General features: G+C 35.2%; 1 protein-coding gene across 1 annotated transcript in view; it reads right to left on the bottom strand.

Annotated features, from left to right (window-relative positions):
• ABCB5 (ATP binding cassette subfamily B member 5) overlaps positions 1–22,946 on the bottom strand; it is a 150,284-nt gene that overhangs the window by 116,184 nt on the left and 11,154 nt on the right. The window contains 3 exon segments of the mRNA XM_037837794.1: positions 3,678–3,828; positions 5,261–5,318; positions 8,861–8,913. Coding sequence (XP_037693722.1) covers positions 3,678–3,828; positions 5,261–5,318; positions 8,861–8,913 — 262 coding nt within the window.

Raw genomic sequence — 22,946 nt, 5'->3', positions numbered from 1 at the left:
AATCAGGACCATGAAACTCCCAGAATAAAATGTAGAGAAGCACATTCAAGATCCTGTGGTAGGCAATGGTTGCTTATACACAATGCACAAGCAACGAAAAAAAAAGTGGCTAAATGGGACCTTCTCAAAATTAAATACTTTTATGCTTCAATGAATTTTGTCAACAAAGTGAAAAGTCAGTGCGTTCAATGGGAGAAAATATTTGGAAACCACATCTCTGAAAAGGGTTTAATATCCAGAATATATAAAGAAATCCTACAACTCAACAATAAAAAAAAAAACAATTAAAAAATGGGCAAAAGACATGAATAGACGTTTTTCCAAAGAAGAAATACAAATGGCTAAAAAGTACATGAAAAGATGCTAGCATCTCTAGTTATTAGGGAAATGAAAATCAAAACCACAAAATATCATTTCACACCTACTAGAATGGCCACTATTAAAAGAAAAAAACCAGAAACTACAATTATTGGAGAGGATGTGGAAAAACAGGAACTTTCACTCACTGCTGGTAGAAATGTAAAATGGTACAGCCACTGTGGTAGACAGTTTGGCGGTTCCTCAGGAAGCTAAGTATAGAATTGCCATGTAACCTGGCAATCCTGCTAGTAGGTATATATCCAGAAGAACTGAAAGCAGAGATGTGAATAGAAGTTTGCACACCGATATTGATAGTGGCATTATTCACAATTTCCAAAAGATGGAAGCAGTCCAAGTGTCCATCAATTGATGAATGGGTAAACAAAATGTGGGTTATACATATGATGGAATATTATTCAGTTGTAAGAAGGAATGATGATATCCTGATGCATGCGATAGCATGGATGAACCTTGAGGACATTATGTTGAGTGAAATAAGTCAGACACAAAAGGAAAAATATTATATAATCTCACTAATATGATCTAATTATAATAAGCAATCTCATAGAGTTAAAACCTTGAATACAGGTTTCCAGAAGATAGAATGAGGGTAGAGAATGTGGACCTGATACTTAATTTGTGCAGAATTTTTACTTATGTTGGTTGTAAATATTTGGAGATGGAATAGAGGTAATGGTAGCATATTATGAGTGTAATTAACAGTGCTGAAATATAGGTGTGATTGCGGTTGAAAGGGGAAATTTAGGGTTGTGTATGTCACTAGAATGAAAATTAGAGGATAAAACATGGGACTATATAACATAGTGAACCTTGTTGTGGGTGATGTACTGTGGTTAATAGTAAAGTATAAGAATGTTCTTTCATGAATAAGAACAAATGTACACCACTATTAAAAGATGTTAACAATAGAGTGCTATATGGGAAAAATATACCTAATGCCAACTACAGACTATAGTTAACAGTAGTATTTTAATATTCGTTCACCGGTTGTAAAGAAGTACCACACCAATGCTAAGTGTCAATAATAAGGGGGTATAAGGAGTATGGAGTTTTTCTTTTTTAGAGTAATGAAAATGTTCTCAAACTCATTGTGGTGATGAATACACAACTCTGTGAATACACTGTGAGCCAAGGATTGCAAACTTTGGATGGATTGTATGGTGTGTGCATATATCTCAATAAAACTGCTTTAAAAAAAAAGAGTACATAGGGAAGTTCTAGAAGAGAAAGTCATGTAAAAACTGAAATGAAACTCTTTAAAATATGTTTTGTATAACCAGGTTAGCAACATAATATATAAGTGTTCAAAATAATCCTTGGGCTAAAAGTTTTCTATGTAAAATTTCTGTTTATTTTCTAGTAAAAAATTCATTATACATTAATTGGTATACCAAGGTCATGATTTAACCGATAGCACAAAATCGGGCTCAACCTCCACTGTCATAATTTTCTCCCTCAAATCCCTATAATAAGCATTCGAAATGAACTGCAGACTTCAGGCCTCCTCTTCTCGTATGAAATCATATCATTCTTCTGTATGATCATTATCCCCTATGATCTTTATTTCTATGCAATTTTCCCCTTATTCCATTTATAGAATTATGAAAGGAAAAAAATTAAAACAGTTTATTCCAAATATCAGAACTGACATGGCAGAAATGAAGGTATGCATTCAAACCTAGCAAAAAGTTTTACTGAGATTTAACTGAGCTAATAAAAGAGAAGAAACACTGGTACAAAAATGGACCATAGATAAATGGAAGCTATTATTTATATTTTTATTTGTATGAGTACATGATTATCCTCCAGGAAGTTGATGTTAAAATGTTGAGAATATTTCTCGAAAACATATCTAGTGTTCCTTAATAAGGTGTTATAATATATCAATATAATCACAAATTCGTCTAAACTCTTTCCAAAATCTTTTCAGTGTTCACTATCTTTGATAAAACACATATGAAACTTAAGTATACTAGATAAGCCTTACACTAAACAATAATTAGAATTCACAGCAATATCAACCAGTTATTTACTGCCTGCTCTATCTAAAACAAATAAGGCAAGCAATTGACTATAGAATAGATTCAACAAAATACTCCAAGCAGACTGGATTCGGTTGTTAGGTTTATCACACATTCTTCCATTCAAAGGGAGACATAGCTGCAATTAATAAATATTTGCTCAGTGAACTGGTGGATCCATTTGTTAACCAAACGGAACAACATCCTTAATCTATGTTACATCACTAAAAATGAAAAAATGCATAACCATTTAGGCAGGATACCATCACAGGGGAGAGCACTCAAACAATACTGGCACACTCGGAAAGATCAGGCTTCTCATGGAAAACAAGGCGGCACAAAATGACTATTTAAAGCAAGGCACATTGGTACAAAGCTAAGCTAGTGTCTAAAAGATAGTTTAGGCTTTAATGAGGCATTTGTTCCAGTTATAATAAACAGCTAGAAGGACACTTCCTAGTGTGGAATTTGGGGAAAATGTGGAAGCAGGGAATTACTAATATTTACAGTAGCCACCAGATTAAAAAAAAAAAAGACCAGATACTAACTATTTCAGTGCATAGGAGAATCACTGGCAGTTATACCTAATGAGTAATGTCACCTGGACAGATAAGATCCTAAAATACTTTTTGTTTTCACTCTCTCTATTCAGAGCATTTGTTCTATTACTAAATATTTTACTGCATGTTATTTTCTTCTTCTCTTTTACCTTGCTGCATAATGTTCTACAATGCCATGTATGTTTATGTAGAATTAAAGAAATTCTCTATGCTAGGTGAGTTTCTGAATGATTTAGTCATCCTGACTTCCTTCTTTTTAAAGGGTGCAACACAGATAGGTAGATTTGAGTGGTCCAAACCTTTGAGTAAATCCTGATATAATCAGTGTTTCTGACAGAAAATCCTTTGTTTTCAAGCAGCAGAATTAGAGAGAGATAAGGTGAGCTATGATGGGTCTCAGATGATTCTTATATACTAACTACTCTCAGTAAACTAAATGAAAACATTTACATTTCTAGAAAGCATAAAAGAAAATATCTAAATATTATATTTGAGGCAGCACTGACACAAATATGTAACATAAAATACTGTTTGAAAAGAGTTATCTACATCAAGAGCTCATAGTTTCTCTGGGGTGTCCCTAGCAGTTTAGAAGAAAAAAGGACTTGAATACATTTATATAGATATTGTTGACAATACAATAATCTGTACAGTGAGCTCAATTTTTTATGCTTTTGAATACCCAGCAATACAGAAAAATAAATCCTGTACTCACTTGTGTTGGTTTTGACCAGACATCCACTAAGAAGGTTATCACTCATTTCTCCTAAAACCAGGGACATTAGAGGAAGACAAGCTCCATTTACCACTGATGCCAGGATTCCCAGGATCATGAGCATGACGTCCAGTCCATCAGCAAAGCGAAACTGAGGAAAACAAATAAAACATGGTGGTGTTACAGCTGTAAAAAGAAAAGGAAAGCCTTACGGTTTTTGTCATCAAGTAAACATTACAGATTGATTAAAAGACTAAATAAATGTATAAAATCATAGATAACATCAGTAATCAATGAAGCTATTTTGAAAGACTGCAATGGAAATATCTTGGCTTAATGAAAATTGATCTACAAACTTTTTCCAAATCTATTTCCTAGGCCTATCGGTGTCATAGCAATGACACAATTAAGTGCAGTGAACAGTAACAATCTAGTAAAAAGTTAGTCCACCAAATATTATCGATTATCTTTTTGATTATTATTATAAAGCCTCCAATTTTTTTCTACCCGGGAAAATGTTTATGCTGTAAATAAGGGTCTGCAATAATTTGCAGGGCTGTTTGGAATAAGATATACCTGAAAGCCAAATAACAAACACTTTATATTCTATTCTATAGCAGGTCCCCAAAGCACAATTCCAGAACCAAAACATAAAAAAGAAAACTTTGAAAACATGGATTATTTATTTTACTGAGAGGCCAAGATAAAATGGTATTGAAATGTAATTATATTTGAATAATAGCAAGAGGAATTTAGTAAACATTTTGTGAGAGGAGACTGAAAAAATGTCCTGTTTTTCCATTTATTAACTCAGTAGCTAATAAATATTTATGAAGTAATTTCCATAGCATTGTACTTGGTACTGTAGATGACAAAAGGTTATCTGCTTCTCCATTTTGCCCCAGAATACTGTTATCTCTTTCAGAAAGTTCATCATTTTATGCTACTTATAGGTTCTTTTAATTTGACTTTTGAACAAACAGGAGCTGCTTCTTGTACAGTTCTAATGACATTGATAGCCAGGCTGACATAGATTAGAATAGGTAGGGGGCTGCCTGGGAACACATGACTGAAAATGCCTTATGAACATAATCCCCCAAAAATGTGCTGAGACCAGGAAAACTTTCTAATACATTGGCTTTACAAAATATTTAGATACTTGTTTTTTTATTTTAAAAGGACATATAACATTTGAAAAATAATAAAAGTAACAAATATCAATGTAGAATCATTGGAAACCACTGAAATGTAAAAATATGATAGTAAAGGTCACCCATAATCTCATACCACTCAGAAATTAACCTCTGCAAATAAATATGCATATTTAATCTAAGAAAAAACATATATACACACTTGCTGTTGCAAATTTGGAATCACTATATATACAGTGATTTCTTTTTCCAATTTTGTTTTGGAAAACACTTCCTGGGTCACTAGACATTTTAATTAATAATGTGGTGAATTCTTTTTTCTGTCAAATAATGGATGTAAAATATTAAACAAACACACACACACACACAATCATTCTATTACTACTGACAATTCCCTAACATTTTCTGATTAACATACTTTCTATCACTTACTATCTCAATAGGTCCAACAGCTTGTTTTCTCACTTTAGGCAGTTGTTCTTGCAGTGTTCTGGAATATGAATGTTTAAAACAGAAAGGTTACAATGTGAATATGATTTACAAAATTTCCCAATTAAACATTGTGCTCAAGTGTCAAATTTCAACCTTGGCGGCAAATTTATACCAACATTGAAATTTTAAAAATAATCTTAATTACATAGTCCCTAGATTGTAAGCTCTTACAGCAGTTATCTCTATCCCTGAATTGTAAGGCCTATCTCTAAACTTTGAGATGCTGATCCCCTAGCGTATGTTGTCACAAACATTGGGACTGGCAGTTTGATGTGCTGAGCCCTTGAGCATGGGACTTGCCCTTATGAAGCTCATTACCACAAAGGAGAGTCTAAAGTTGTATGTAATGGTGCCTAAGGGTCTCCCCCTGAGTACCTCTTTGTTGCTCAGATGTGGCCCTCTCTCTCTCTAACTGAGCCATCTCGACAGGTGAACTCGCTGCCCTCCCCCCTATGTGGGACCCAACTACCAGGGGTGTAAATCTCCCTGGCAACGCAGAGTATGACTCCCAGGGATGAATGTGGACCTGGCATCATGGGACTGAGAGTATCTTCTTGACCAAAAGGGGGATGCAAAATGAGACGAAATAGTTTCAGTGGCTGAGAGATTCCAAATGGAGTCGAGAGGTCACTCTGGTGGACATTCTTATGCACTATATAGATAACACCTCTTAGGCTTTAATGTATTGGAATAGCTAGAAGTATATACCTGAAACTACCAAACTCCAACCCAGCAGTCTGGACTCCTGAAGACAATTATATAATAATGTAGATTACAAGGGGTGACAGTGTGATTGTGAAGACCTTGTGGATCACACCCCCTTTATCTAGTGTATGGATGAGTGGAGGAATGGGGATAAAAGCTAAAGGACAAATGGGGAGGGATGGGGGGATGATCTGGGTGTTTTTTTTCACTTTTATTTTTTATTCTTGTTCTGGTTCTTTCTGATGTAAGGAAAATGTTCAGAGATAGATTGTGGTGATGAATGCATAACTATGTTATCATATTGTGGATAGTGGATTGTATATCATGGATGATTGTATGGTGTGTGAATGTATTTCAATAAAACTGAATTTAATAAAATAAAAAAATAGAATTGGTATGTCAGAAATGATCAAAAAAAAATCTTAATTACAGACACAAAGATTTTTAGTACAGTCTCTGGGAAAATAAGTTCTCACTGTCTGCCTCTAAGTTTGTTAGGGCAACAACCGAAGACACTCCTCTGGAGTAGCATTTTTTTTTTACATTTTATAACAAATTGCTCAAGAGCAACTGTAAGATTTTAAGAAATGTCTATTAAGGAAACATTAAAAATATACTCTGAATTAATAATTCATTTAACATTTCATGTCTTATCTCATGTTTCAAGGTGGTCCAAATGAAAATTGTATATTGTATCAATTAATTTCAGGGAAATCTTCCTAATAAACACGTGCTCATGGACGTGAGATCCCGAAACAAAAGAAGATTGGAGGTGTAAGTTTTCTAAAAAGATGTCATGAGTAAGAAAGTTTGACTCTTTTCTCCAGCTTTATAACATACTGTAGTGCAGGGGATAAATGACAAGCCGCTTAATTTTGTACCTCCTGAGGTAATAATTTACTTACATACTGTACCCATTTGCTCTGGGATGATGCATGGATGACAAAAAATTCTTTAATGTTGTAAAGGCCCACAACCCCTCTCCTCACCACGACTGCAGATGTTAAAGATTAAGACCCAGTAAGAGCTCTTTTCCTGATAAATTTTGTTTCGGAGAAAACATTTCTGCCTCCCAATGACTTTCATGGAAAGCCTTTGAAGTGGGGTTGTGGTTTTCTTTTTTTTTTTTTTTTTTTTTTTTTGAGTCTTAGAAGAATTTAATTTACTAGAAATGACTCCTATGAGAGAACAAGGTTGAAAATGAAGGAGTATTAATACTTTTCTGTACAATGTAAGGCAAATTTTACCAACATTTCAAGAAAAATTTATACAAATGCTTCCAAATTAAATAAAGAATGGAAATAGGTCCAACACTTTCTATGATGTCACCAGAAAAAGCCATGTGAGGTAGTCTTTTAAATCTCGTTTCTACCGGAGCTGAAGGTGGAGAACGGCACATGCGCAGTCGCGCAAGTTTGGGGGTTTCCCTGGCAACTTCCCAGAGGAGCTCAGTGTTGCCCAGCAACGGAGAGGGGCGGAGCCCTAGACCAAAGAAGACACAGATTGCTGCGCGGTAGCTGCTTGCGAGTATGCGGTGGTAACTCCCGGGTTTACAGTCTCTGTGCTTGTTTGTAAGCTTTGAAATAACTTGGAGTTTTTTGTGGCTCAGTACTTAGATTTTATTAAGACGAAAGAGCGAGGCTCAGAGCGGCGACGTTACAGTTCCTAACTTCAAATGGGCCTCAGGTAATCGAAGTCCTGCGCATCTTACAGGGCCCTTCCCAGAGTCCATATTCCACTCTGATTCCACTTTTTTATGTTCGTCCAACCGCATCCGTCAATCCCTATAGTTGTTTTCTTTCACATTGTTTTCTCCCATCCTCTCCCATGAAACGAAGTGTTTTCTCTCTTCCTCGTGGAAACTAGCAAAATTAACTACGCTCCCATTCCAGTTTTCTGTGTGGTTGCTAAGAGTTGTAATTGTTTGATGTTGTGTTCCCACTCACCTGTTGGCTATTCCGGTCCACCTCTACTTCTTAAGAAACTTTATGAGGTAGGTAGTATTATGAACATGACCATTTTACAGGTGGGAAAACTAAGTCACAGAGTCTTTAAACAACCCAAGTTTACACAGTTAATGATTGAATTAGACAGATTCCAGAATCTGAACTCGTAACCACCAGCCTCGACTGCTTCTTGTGAAATGCCTCTGGATAAGTTTACGTTGGGGGAAAAAAGATTAAGGGAGAGTGTGGAGTGTGGAATGCAGTTCTACTTTTCAAATTGTTCACAAGAGCAAGATGTTCTTGCTTCTGCCTCAAGAAGTTTCTGATTGAAACTCCCTTTCTGGCTATTTGTAGTCCTGAATTAATGAGCCACACAATTTAGAGGGGCCCTTTCCAGTTTTACAGTTTGTACACCCAATTGTAACACAATTATTATGATAAAAGTGGAAATAAAATAGATTTTATACTATTTCCATTTGAAAGCTCTGAATTAATTTATTATAGTTGAAGAAAGTTTTATACATATATACAAAAACTTGCAGTGAACAAATGATCAGAATCCAATATTTGTTTTTATTAAATGTACACATGGAATGAAGGTCCCTAGAGAACTGAAATGAAAAATGCAGGTGTCTTTCCTCTATACACTGGTTAGCTGCAAGGAATTCAGAAGAGATGTCTGAAGCACTAAATCAATAAATCCTGCAGCTATTATGCTTCCTCAAATCACTATAAAAACCAGTTGTAACATTAATTATATGGAAGTCGAGCAAAATGAAAATAGCATTATTTTTGGAAAAAAATATTTTTGCACAGCTGTAAAAAGGATAAGCTATATTTGAAGTTGCAGAAGAATAACACTTCTTTTTAGAATTTAAGCAAAACTTACCCATTTCTCTGATAATTTTCTTGCATCACTTCAATTCTTTCAGAATTCCCCGTCTTATTTACAATTTAATTCCTCTGAAATAAATATATATATCATGACTAAGTGAAATGTTATCACTTAGTCAATATAAAGCATTCTTTATGTCCCTAACAGCTTCTGAAAAACCAGGCTGCTAAATTTCACCATTCCCATCTGCCCACCCACTATGCCCCCACCCCAAAATGAAGTTTTTGGGTAGATATTCCATCTATTTAGATTTCATCATTGAATTTATAATTTCTTTGCCTCATGCTGGGGTTAGGTTTGGAGTTAATGAAAATTTTAGAATTGGAATGAAAGGGGGGAAAGCCAGCTTTCCATCACAATGCAAAATTTGTTAAGACATTGGATTTTATTCTCACTCTGCCACTGATTTGATTATAATTAATGGAAACCTTTAAACTATCTCATGCTTAGATTTTTCCATAAAACTGATGTGGTAGTTTCTGTTAGCTGGCAGTTTGTCAGAGTAGGGTTTTCTAAATATAATAAGTCAGTTTCTACCATATTTGGACTAACAGTTATCAAAAAATTAGAATATTTTGAAAATCCACTCATTAAAACTATATTAAGCATAATATGTTTTCATTTGGATATTACTTCAGGATCTTAAGATCACAGTTATGTACATAAATTACCATTTTATTACAGATGTATGTAAAGTTTTTGACTCAATCTCATTTGTTAAGCTATATAACATATAACCAACCCTGTACTGAGAGAATTATAAAGAATATAGATTTAACCTTGACAGTGGAATTACAAATTAATTATATAGTACATAAGGATCTGAAAAAGCTAATTCACTTTCAAATAGCAAACTTCTCCATGAAAGAATGAGCCCCAGTGGATCAGATATGCTTTTAGCTATTGAGAAAGAAGACATGACACAAATGCAGTCATCCATTGGCATATTATTACTTTTTCAGAAGTCAACAGTCATAACTTCATATAGGAAATCTTTTTAATTGCTTTACTGATTTTACCCTATCTCCAGTTTTTTGACATATAAGTAAGAAAATAGATTCCATCAATAGTTTGCATTTCATAGAAATTAAAAATTATAGAATAAACTCATTTTAAATAAATATGTTTCACTCTTTCTTCCCCTCAGTTGTCACCACCCTCAGAATCACAGGGTTGATATCCAGATACCCATACAGCATAACCTAATCTTATAATCAGTAATGAATATTTCATAACATCCAGGAAGAAGGGTCCATTCCAAGATAGACAATTGAGCAAATATCAACTATTTTTAGGGCAAATTCATAGAAAGAACTCAAAACAATTGAGGCTCACCTGTCCACTTACACCAAAATCACATGTGGTTTCTCCCCTCACAAATAACCACTTACGCTTTCATGACTGTGCTTTACCAACCTTATTTTCTGATCACACTGTAATATCTGATTACAACACTGTGAATTTCCAGGTAAAGCACACTATGTTCTTTACGTCATATAGGCACTTGGGAAGCAAGGTGAACAGAGAAAATTCACCGAGACAAAGTACTCATTTCTTAAGATCTGTAGTGTTTATATACACAGTTTCCTATTGTTTGGTCTCATAGTATCTTTTTAGTTAGTTAAAACAGCAATTATAATAATAGGTAAAATAAATGTCTCCTTAATGAGTAAAAAACATGTCTGCACAACATACATTTATTAATACTAAATGCAGTACATGAATTCCATTACCTCATTATTGCCCTCTGAAAAAGGAAACTTATTTACTTTATGCTATCTATAAAATAGAATACTTGGATATGTATTTACATCCTAGACACACACACATATTTTAGGCTCTGTCTTGGTCAGCTAATATCACGATTAGACTGCCAAAAAAAAGCCAAAAAAACAAAAAACCCATCACTTAGTGGCCTGGAGCAGCAAGCATTTCTTCTCATCCTCAGTTGCCTGAGATGGACTCTGCTTTGGCTGATTCAGGCTGAGCTGGTCTGGGTGACTTGATTTCACACTGTGTCAGCTGGGATGGACTCCAGGCTGTGGATTCAGCTCAGGTCTTTTCCATGTATGGCTGAGGTCCAAGCTGAAGGGCAAGAGGTTATCTAGATCCCTATGCTTCTCATAGGAGCTCCAGAGCCAAACTGAACCCTGCAAGCATGTTTAAGGCCTTTGTTATTATGTCTGCTAATATTCCACTGGCCAAAGTAAGTTTCATGGCTGAACTCACTATCAGTATGGTGGGGAACTAACCATACTCTTCCCACTGTGAGAGGGGGAGGGTGTTGATTATTTAAAAAATAACAATCAAGAAATCACAAACTCTTTTAGTTTTTATGAACCAAATTTTTATTGAAGTCCTACCCTAATTCAAATAGCACCTATTTCTGCAATTTTAAAAAAATTTCCTCTCCTTTATTCCATCCTTTTACCTCTGTCTGCCCATAGTGGCTGAAATTAATCAGCTCCTTCTTTGATTTCCTTTTGCACTTTGCTCATATCTGTGTTAGGTTCACTGACACTTTCTGCCTTATATTACAAATTCTAGTTATCCTTTCGGATTTATTTTATTTATTCCTTCATTAAGTCACTGAAAAAAGTATTGAGCTTTTACTTTGTGCCAGTCAGTAGATTATAAAAATAAAGAAGATACGTTCCCTTCTCCTGAGATCTCATGTCTTATTTTTTTCTCTGTATTAACAGCGTTGCTACTCAGTGTGGTCCAAGGACCAGTAGCATCAACAGTCCCTGGGACCTTACTTAAAAGTGAAGAATTTTGGGTCCCACTCTAGAACTATTGAATCAGAATCTGCATTTTAACAAGATACCCATATTGTTTGTTTGGTGGATTGAATTGTTTACCTCACTTTGGACATGTTCTTGGTCTTGGACCACATCCTGGTATGCATGGACCTATTGTAAATAAGATCTCTTAAATATGTTACTTCAGTTGAGGTGTGTCCCCAAATGAATCAGGTAGGGCTTTAATCTGGATTGAAGGATTCTTTTATAAGCAGAATGAAAGTCAAACAGAGGGAGAAGCCAGGGGAAGTAGCCAGAAGCTGAATCATACAGAGAAGACAGAGTTCCCATATATCTTCACTACATTATTAACACCTTGTGTTAGTGTAGTACATTTGTTACAATTGAGAAAAGAGTATTATTATAATTTTACTATTAACTATAGTTCGTGGTTTACATGAGGGTTCCCTTTTTGTGTTATTGAGTCCTATATATTTTTTAATTAAATTCAGTTTTATTGAAATACATTCACACACCATACAATCATCCATGATATGCAATCCACTGTCCACAGTATGATAACATAGTTATGCGTTCATCACCACAATCTATCTCTGAACATTTTCCTTACATCAGAAAGAACCAGAACAAGAATAAAAAATAAAAGTGGAAAAAAAAACACCCAAATCATCCCTCCATCCCACCCCATTTGTCCTTTAGTTTTTACCCCCATTCCTCCACTCATCCATACACTAGATAAAGGGGGTGTGATCCACAAGGTCTTCACAATCACACTGTCACCCCTTGTAATCTACATTATTATATAATTGTCTTCAGGAGTCCAGACTGCTGGGTTGGAGTTTGGTAGTTTCAGGTATATACTTCTAGCTATTCCAATACATTAAAGCCTAAGAGGTGTTATCTATATAGTGCATAAGAATGTCCACCAGAGTGACCTCTCGACTCCATTTGGAATCTCTCAGCCACTGAAACTGTTTCGTCTCATTTTGCATCCCCCCCCTTTTGGTCAAGAAGATACTCTCAGTCCCACGATGCCGGGTCCACATTCATCCCCGGGAGTCATACTCTGCATTGCCAGGGAGATTTGCACCCCTGGGAGTTGGGTCCCACGTAGGGGGGAGGGCAGTGAGTTCACCTGTCGAGACTGAGTCCTATATTTTTAAAATTTTTTTATTCTAATAACAAATATATAACCTAAAATTTCCCCTTTCAGCCATATTCAAGTGTATAACTCAGTGCTGTTAATTATCCTCACAAGGTTGTGCTACCATTAAATCTGTCAGGTTATAAATTTTCAGTTAGTTTGTCAGTTCTAAAAATTTCCATTCAATTATGTTTATAGTTTTTGGCCACAATTCTCAAACTTTTTATTTCTTTGAATATATTAAACACATATTTTAAGCCTGTGTCTTTTAACCCTATTGTCTGGATCCCCTGGGATCTGTTTCTATCTTTCTGTTCTCCCCTCACCCTCTTTCTTTCTCTTTCTCTCTATTTTTAACATGTCTTATTTCCTTGTATGTCTAGCTACTTTTGATTTAGTGTAATATATTGTTAATTAGAATTATAGAGACAATTGAGGCCTAAGATAATTTTTATCTTCCTCCAGAGAGCATTTACTCTTGCCTCTGGCGACAGCTAGGGACACAAGCAATCCAGTTCATCTTTATCCAACCAGTGACTGAGATATTTTTAATTTGGGTTTTGGAATCTGAGACAACTTGTCTAGTTTTAGAATGTAGCCCTTAGATGTTTCAGCTCCAAACTTGGAATAAACCAGCACCCATCCCTGAAATCTTGATCCTCTGAACTCCAATTTTTGTTTCCTTAGCTCTTTGAGGCTGTAGACAAATTAGTTTTCTTTTCAGACTTTAAGTAGTCCTTTAGGAACTAATAGATGCCTCTAGGTGGAAATCAGACCCTAATGCATGGCTCATCTCCCCAGGATTCCTTCTTCCTAGTCTTTGTCCTATATTCTGTTACTAATTGTGTTGGTTCTTTAATTGCCTTCTAATAGATTTTAAAATATTGTACTCTGCAATGCCTTCTGACAGATTTTTAAACATTTTAACCAGATATTTTATTTGTTCTTAATTTAGAAGCACAACTTCAACATATATCATCTATTTGAATATTTCAATAGTGTTATGCAGTAGCAGCTATTTTTTTTTAAATTCTCATTTTATGGATGAATAAACTGAGGTTTAGTGAAGGAAGATAAATTGCCCAAGATAACACAAATTATAAGTGGTAGAGTTTAGATTCAAATCCAGGAACTATGACTCCCAGGTTCACATTTCTAACCACTTGTGATTAAATATGGTTGCCATCTACAGACACATTTTGTATTGAGTTATAAACCTCCCCCATACTGTTGTTTTGGATTTATCATTATAAGGCACATTTATGAGGCAGGTATCTGGAGTGAAGGATACCAGTATCTAAAGTTATGGTAGAGAATTAGTCTAAGGTACCCTGAATATGGGTAAACATGATTACATTTATGCTTAACCATATTTTGACTACTTACATGCTCTAGATAGAAGACTGCCATTACATCATGAATCAGACACACTATATTTCTGTGTAGTCTCTTTTATATTCAGTATTAAAAAGGAACAAAGTTTTTCCCTGTCTTGAATTTGAAGGTCCAAATACTACATTAGTTGCAATATGTCCATGAAGTAAACTGATCCACTCAAAACATCTGCTGACTATCTACCATATACTTAGCATTATATACAGATAATTATAAGATCCTGTTCATCTCCTAAATTTCCTTATGATCTTAGCAGGAATGGGATTAACATTTTGAAAGAATGAACAGAATAAGGGAAGCATACTTGTGTGAAATTATGTGGCAGAGATTAAGGATATTATGAAAATTCAGAGGGAAGGGAAATCAGTGGGTCTAGAAACCTTTGAAGAATAAGTAGGACCTGAGCTGGCCTTGAAAAATGAGTATGATTTATATGATGGAGAGCAGAAGTGCATTGGGACAAAGGAACACAAGGTGAAAGCAAATCAAGGGGCAACGAGGTACCTTTCTTTCACTATAGTGGAAGATATGTGTTGGCTGTGATGGCTGTTCTCACATTCCCCTACCTCACCCAATGCTTTGGAAGAAAGATAAGTTTTGTTTGAAACATGCCAATTTTGAGATACTGGAGAGATAATCAGGGAGTAATATCCATGAGTAAGTAGGTAATGTAGGAATGGAAAGTAGAAGAGATTAAGAGTTAGAGATGAAGAAAGAGGATATCCCTTTCAAGGGAGATATCAGTTAAAATGTTTTGTGTACAGGAGTTTCATAAGAGAAGGAAGGGTTATAAGATTTTATACCTCTTAAAAATTAGTATTCCAAACTCTGCCTATCTTAAAATGATTAGTTGAAATGTCCTTGTTTATGTCTGGGTGATTCTCCCTGAGCATGAATGAAGTGATATTTGCTTGTTGCCTTCTGGGAGAAATAAGGGTAAAATCTTCACCTTTACACTGACTAAGTATGGACATGTTTTCTGATGTGATCCTGGCACCAGGGAAAATTATTTAAATGATCTTCAAGGAATTTTGAAGAACGGCTAACTTCAGACATTGTTATAAAGAGAAGTAGCAAAACTGCAGTTATTGATTTCATTTCTTTGTAATTCCCTAAAACAGGAGTTTCTTAGCTTGGGGACCCAGATTTGGGAGATTTCCAAAACTTTAGGTATTGTTAGTCCCAGTTCTTTATTAAATCCAATTTCATTCTGAAAGTGATGATTCTATTTTTTTTTTCCTTGGTACAGGAAACTCATTGGTGTTATGTTTTGATTGAGTCATGGCTGGGATCACATTTCCACTTGCAAATGGAGCAAGGAAAAGAAGCAAGATGTAGAGAAAAGGAGAGATCTTCTTGATGTAAGCAGGAAAGACTCTGAAGAGAAGGAGGAAGGAAGGACAATGTTAATGAAGATATGTACAATTATGTGAGTAGATACCACCTCAGGTGGAATAACAGATCCACCAGGGATAAAAAAGAAATAGAAGGAGTACAATGTACATAGCTTTTCTCCAGAGATAGGAAAGGAAGTAGATGAGATGGTATGTTGAACAGCTTCCCATGCCAATTACAAGATTGTACTATAGTCCTGGGTGCTGGAATATACACCCAAAGTTTCTGATTACTCTGTTTCTCTCTTGAATAAATATATTGTTTATTAAAAATTATAGAGACAATTTAAGAGCCTAAGGACTCTTAACCATTCTTTGCTGTATTTTTAAAATTTTATTTGGTAATTTACAGTGGCTCCGGACTAATGATCTTGTGTCAAATGTGCTTTTTATCCCTGTCTAGTATTTCTTTGAAGGTCTACCTATTGGTGGAGGAGTGGTAGTGGGGGGAATAAATCCAATACCTTATTGCTGGCTATTTTGGGGGCAGCCCTTTCTACTTTAGACTTTGTGCTCTCTTTCCAATTGCAACCCATTCAAAGTATGTCCCATGTGGAGTGTGGTAGACAGAATAATGCTTCCCTCCCCCAGATATGTCCGCATTTTAATCCCCAGAATGTGTAAATGTGTTATCCTAAGTGGAAAAAGGAAATTTGCCAGAGGTGATTAAGTTAAAAGATCTTGAGATGGGGAGATGATCCTCTGTTATCCAGTTGGGCCCAATGGAATCATAAGGGTGTCCTATAAGAGGAAGGCAGGAAGGTCAAAGACAGTATTAGAAGATGTGATGATGGAAGCAAGAAGGTGGAGTGGTGCAAGGTAGGGTTCAGGAGTTCAGGTATGCAGGTGGCCTCTAGAAACTGAAAAAAGGCAACAAAACTGATTCTCCCTTAGAGCTTATGAAGCAACCAGCTGTGCCACCACCTTGACTTTAACCCAGAGAGATTGATTTTGGGCTTGTGACCTCTAGAACTACAAGAGAATAAAATTTGTGTTGTTTTTAAGCTATGAATTTTGCGTACTTTTGTGACAGCTGCAATAGGAAACTAATATAGAAAGAAACTCATATGTAAAGGTGATACTTATGCATTATCCTCAAAGTAGAGCATTACCCTTCCTTTTTAACTTGACTCAAAACAACAGCAAAATAACACTTTCTAATTGGGTGGGATCCATATATCAGTCAAGAGAAAAGAAATATTCTTAGGAGACTGTCAGGTTTTACTAGTGTTTCTGAACTTGTTTCACCTTACTGGGCCCTAAGTAAATCTTGTCAGCCAATCCTTACTGATTGACAACTGTGTAGAGGCTGTCAGCGGGGCAGATACTACAGAATATACAAAGAAATACAAAAGTAGAAAGTGTGGACGATTGTATGGTTTGTGAATATATTTCAGTAAAACTGAATTTAAAAAAAGTAAGAAATATTTTGTTTACAAGGGCTCTTGCTTTTGAAAAATATTTCTGGTTTCGTGCACTAGAATGGAAATTCATATGACAAAATACCACTGTGGGAAGAAATTTTCTGAGAGGCACTTCATTTTCAAGCATGCTTCATAAAATTAATATGATGCATGGCTGAGATAGACTGGTTGAATGGAAAGCATGGGATCATTGGTAGATGAAGGAAGGTATGAATTTTATGGAAGCTCTGAAATGACCAAACCAGTAGCAAGAAGATCACCATTGTTGACTGTGGACAAATTTCATAAAAAACTTTTGTTTATTTCTATCTTCGTCACAAAATTATTCTTTCTAAAAAAGAGTAGAGTTTTTATCCTCTGCAAAAGCTCCACTTGTTTTCTACTCTCTAATATTTATGCTTTTACTTACTGCAATTCTCAGCTGCTAATCCCATCTTCTCTCTACATGTCTAACTGGATTACAGAGTTGAGAAATACATATAAAAGCTCTAATTATATATATATATATATATACCACACACACACATACATACATATACATACATACATGCATATATGTATGTATATATATATGACAAGACAGGGTGTTTTGTGACAAATAGTATGAAGAGTGAGTACTCAAGCATCTGAGAAGACAGCAAGAATATTATGACCTAAAATTATTCCATCCCACAGAGAGGGAATGAGAGGTTAGATTTTGGAAGATGGCTAGGGTTTCAGTAAGCAGAGATGAGTGGAGGAGGAACGAGGACATAGTTTTAGGAATGCAAAGGTGAATTATTTAACAGTAGAGGAATGAGACTTGTCTGGTTAGAATGGACAGTTCATGCAGAAGTGGAGAGAGAGATAAGGCAGATAAGATTGTAGAAGGCATTCAGCCGATTTTCTTAGGGCTATTATACTTCTCTTAGAATGACAGGGACTGGGACATTGGTATGGTGTGCAATTATTCTGATGTCATGGGTAGACTGAGAGCACTTGGGGAAAGACAGGACTCAGTTAGACCCATTGTGGTCTAGTTTGATAGCAATAAGAAAGACATATTTAAGAGACATTTTTAAAGGAAAGTTGACAGGATGTAGATTCAGAGGACAAGGAAGAAGGACTATAACTTAAAAGTCCAATAATTAAACTTGGATACTGTGAATAACAGAGTAGCAAAGACCAAAATAGGGATGTCAGGAGGGGGAGTTGGTTTTGGGGAACAGGTGATAATTTAAACATGCAAGTTTGAGTTGTGAAAATATCTGGTATGCAGATGGAATTATGGCATTGATAATTAGGTAAAATGCTAAACTAGAGATATACTTGTGATGAATAGTTAAAATTTTGAGAATTGATTTGCTTTAATAATTCAACAATGTAATATGAAACTACTGGGGAAGTGATGTAGTACAGAGGCTGAGTGTTGGTTCTGGAGCAGGGCTGTCCAATGGAACTTTCTGCAATGATGGAGATGTTCTCTGCACAGTCCAATGTAGTAGCCACTATGCACTTGAAATGTGGCTAGTGAGGGAACTGAATTTCTAGTTTTATTTAATTTTAATTAATGTAAATGTAAATTGCCACACGCAACTGGTGGATATCATATCAGATAGCATAGCTTTAGAGTCAAACTGCCTAGACTCAAATTCCAGATTGCTCTCTTACCATATGTGTGAACTTGGACAAATCATTTAATCCTTTTTGTACAGCACTTAGCACAGTGTCTAAAACTCAATAACACCTATTTTTCTGTTTTGAATCATGTAACTATTTGCTTTATTTTGGGCAAAAGAGTATAACAATTGCCACAGGATGTCAGTATAATATTATTTAAAAAGAGTGCCATTCATATATTTCAAATATTGTATTTACATGGTGGCTTTGTTGGGGGGTGGGGTTGTTGCTTAGAAACACAAAATAAACTCAGCATTATACTTTAGCCAATGGTCATGGAAGTACTAGGAGATGCCAGAGGGACATCACAGATTTTATCTAGAATAATCCCACCTTCTATTATGTTGCACCAGTATTTGATAATCATGATTAATTATTCCATTCAGCAGCATAATCCATTTTGTTGTCAATTCATCTGGAGCATGAGGAGCCTAGATAGCAGAAAAAACTTCTAATTCGATGTTGTGCCTCCTAGTGGAAGCATTCCTTCCTTGTATACTAAGACATCTAAATCAGCCAAGGCCAGAGTTCAAAGTACAGGAGACGATTATTTTGCAATTGGATCATTGCTTAGTGAGAGATGTCACTCCAAATTCCACTCCATGGTTCTCAGACCCTGTGCTATGGTAAAGTAATAAATATTAGGAATTGATTTTGGAACATATACTAGACCCTGTAGGATAGCACTTTAATCATACAAGTTGATGGTTCCCTGCTGCCACTCTAAGTAAATCTTCAAAGAGACCATTCTTCCGTTCTGCTGCTGGAAGGAGATGAGCCATAAGATAAGACCGATGAATTTCCTAGTTCCAATTTCCTTAATTCTTTCCTAGTAAATGATTTTCTTGGTCACACATATGAGATACCATAATGATGAGTAAGATATTCTGTAAGTTCATGCGTAGTGGTGTTGACAGAAGAATGGTGACCAGGGAAAGCAAATTCAAATCCAGAATAATTGTTCTTTTTCAATAAAATAAACCAGTTCTCTTCATGGGAGTGCTCTCATGTAATCAACTAATTACCTGGAGGCTAGGAGGTCTTCCAGGTACAGGCTTGAGGTTTAAAGTGATTGATGACAACTGTGATGGTAGCAGGTCAACCTTGATGTGGGGAAAACCATATGGTTAAAGTCTTGCATAGTCTCCACCTCACCACCATGAACGTTGTGTTAATGTTCTCCTTTAGCAAGTGCGAGGGTGTTAGTGGAAAGGTAACTTAACATCCACAGGGCGGGTCACACTGTCTATCTGATTACTGAGAGATTCCTCTTTAGTGGAGGCATTTAAGTGAATATTTACATGGAATATAATTATTATTTTTTAGTTATGAGATGCCCACTCACACACTTTTGGTCCCAGATCACCTTTTCACCAGTCCTGTAATTGTTTGGGTTTTCTGTGTGCACAATCATGCCACCTGTGAATGATGGCAATTTTATTTACTTATTTCAAATCTCATTTATTTTTTCCTTGCCTTATTAACTTGAATGGGTCTTTCTGTTCAATATTTAACAGAACTGGTGATAGCAAGTGTCCTTTCTCATTTATTATCTCATGGGGGAAATCTTTTAATATTTCATAATTATGATATTTGCTGTAGATCTTAAAGTTCTCTTCTATTCGTAGTTTGTGAAGATATTTTAATCATCATTGTAAGTGAAAATTTATCAAGTGCTTTTTCTGCATCTATGAATTTGATTATATATATTTTTCCTTTATTAGATTACCGTGGTAATTTATAGCAATTGATTTTGAAAAAAGCTAGTTAATTTAGAATTGTGTCAGATTTACAGAAAAATTGCAAAGATAGTTCATAGAGCTTTCATGTACCCCATAGTCAGTTTCCCCTATTATTCACATCTTAAACTAGAACAATTAATTTTTGAATGTTAACCTGCACTTGCATTCCTGGAATAAATCATTCTTGGTCAATAAATTTATCCTTTTCTTATATTGCTAGATTTGTTTCACTGTTATTTTGTTTAGAATTTTTCATGTATGCTAATGAGATCTGCCTGTAAATGTTTTTTTCTTACAATGATCTTGTCAAAATTATGGTGGCCTCATAAAATGAGTTGGGGAATGGTCCCTCTTTTTCTATACTCTGGAAGAATTTGTGGGAAATTGGTGTTATTTCTTCCTTAAATATTTGGAAGAATTTATTGGTGGCATCATATGGGTCTGAGGTTTTCTTTGTAGAAAAATTTTGAATAATGGAAGTCAATTCTTTAATAGAGATTGACTATTCAGACTTTCTATTCTTCTGTGTTAGTTTTGGTCATTATATTTCAAAAAGGAATTTGTCTATTTCTTCCAAATTTTCTACTTTTTATGTAAAATTATTTATAATATCCAGTTATTATCTTTTTTAATGTCTGCAGGGAATTTTTCATTCATAACTCTGTTGACTTGCGCGTTCTCTCTTTTTTGTCTTGATCAGGAATGCGAGGTTTGTATCAATGTCGTACATTTTTACTACCAAATTTTTATAGAATAAAAAAGGTCATAATAATAGTTCAAAGTTTTCTGTAAAAATTTCAGTTATGTTTTATTCTGAAATTTCATAAATTCATTCAATGATTTAATATTCAGCAAAATATTCATTTTATCACTCAATAATTTGAGAGATATCAGAACATCTCTAATATTATGGTAGCATAAAGGAGTAGAAAGTTTCAAGAAGAAAAGTCTGTGAGAGAGTTTCTTTTAGTGACACCATGGTCTTGCTTCCACTTTATGGCTCACAGTATCAACCAAATTCTCAGTAGGCTTTGCTTATATCTCCCTTGAATTCTAATCCTGGTCCCTCCAAAATCATGGGAATAGAGTGGTCAGTTTACTTTGGTTTGAGCCTAAATGAACCCTTTGAAGAACTGCTTTAAAGAAACTTATTAAAAATCCACCCCCAAAAGATATAAGGTTGATTCCCAATTGGAATGTGTAAGAACTGTGTGGGCCTTCAACTCAGCAAAAATTCCATCTTTAGCTGAAACTCAGAATATTAAACTTAAGAATCAAAGTAATTTTCCAGATCCAAGAACTTCTGGGATAAAACCATGGAACTCTACAAGGAAATTCCCCAAATGAAATTCTTTTTATTTCAAGTGAAATGAAAGGATCATGGCGATCTCTGGAGACCAGACAGAGTCTTGGACAAGGTAGAAATCTTAGTTGAGCTATGTAGTCTTTTCATGTTTACTCTGTTTCCTAATAAAGTAAATGATTAAAAAGGTGACTAATCCATGTATCAATTAGCTATCTTAGAATAAGGAAAAAATGTATTGCTTTACTCCTGAAGCTAACAATAGTAATAATAGCTTCCACTGTGAGCACTTACTCTGTGCCCGGCACAGTGAAGAATATTTTATGGACTCCTCTATAAATGTTAGATATTATTACTGTACAAATGATCTTATTTAATCATTGCTTTATTAGCCCCAATTTTGCAAAAGGCAATTGAGGCTTAAAAGACTTAACATTGAAGTTAACATAACTGTGAAAATGGCAGAGTCAAATGTGTCTAGACCAAAACCTAGGCTCTTAATCACTGGGATGCATTGCCTTTTTAGAAATTTGAAATTCACATGAGCTCAGAAGTTTGCAGTATCATTCTGGGATACACTTATTCCTTGGCTTCAAAAGGCAGAAGAAATTCCCATTCTACAAACTGCATTGCTGGCTTTTTATTTTTCCACTCAGCTTGTGAGCAGATGCTCATTGAGGCAGACTAAGGTTGGTCCTCGTTTGTAAAATTAGAACAATATCCTGTACCATCTACCTCACTTGCACAATTATGAGGTTATAATGAAATGATGTATGTGAAAAAGGTCTTGATACCACACACAGACATTGCTTTAGAAATTTAAGGCATCAATGGACCCCCCTGCCCTTAACTCCCATTCTTTAATAATAACTACCATTTACTGAGCCCTTATGCTGTGCTAGACACTGGGCTAAGTGAGTTATATATAGCTGCTCTTTAATCTTCACCATAACTCTATGAAGTGGCATTGTAACCCCATCTGAAAGATGAGGAAACTGAGGTTCAAAGTGTTTAATTTGCCCTAACTTGGATAGTCAATAAGTGGCAGAGCTGGAGTCTTTATGTCTGAATCTAAAGAGTATCTTCACCTACACCACTATGCTATAATATCCTCTCCTTTGTATAATTAAGAGGGGGTATTAATATATATACTGATCATTATATAATGCATATACATATGTATATATATGTGTGTGTATTTATATATACACATATATATATGAAATTATCAGCCCAAAGTTTAGAGAAAAGCTGCTA

The sequence above is a fragment of the Choloepus didactylus genome, chromosome 5, assembly GCF_015220235.1.
Source record: "Choloepus didactylus isolate mChoDid1 chromosome 5, mChoDid1.pri, whole genome shotgun sequence".
Taxonomy (NCBI): Eukaryota; Metazoa; Chordata; class Mammalia; order Pilosa; family Megalonychidae; genus Choloepus; species Choloepus didactylus.
Note: the sequence above shows the minus strand (reverse complement) of the source record. Positions and strands in the feature narration are given on the sequence as shown.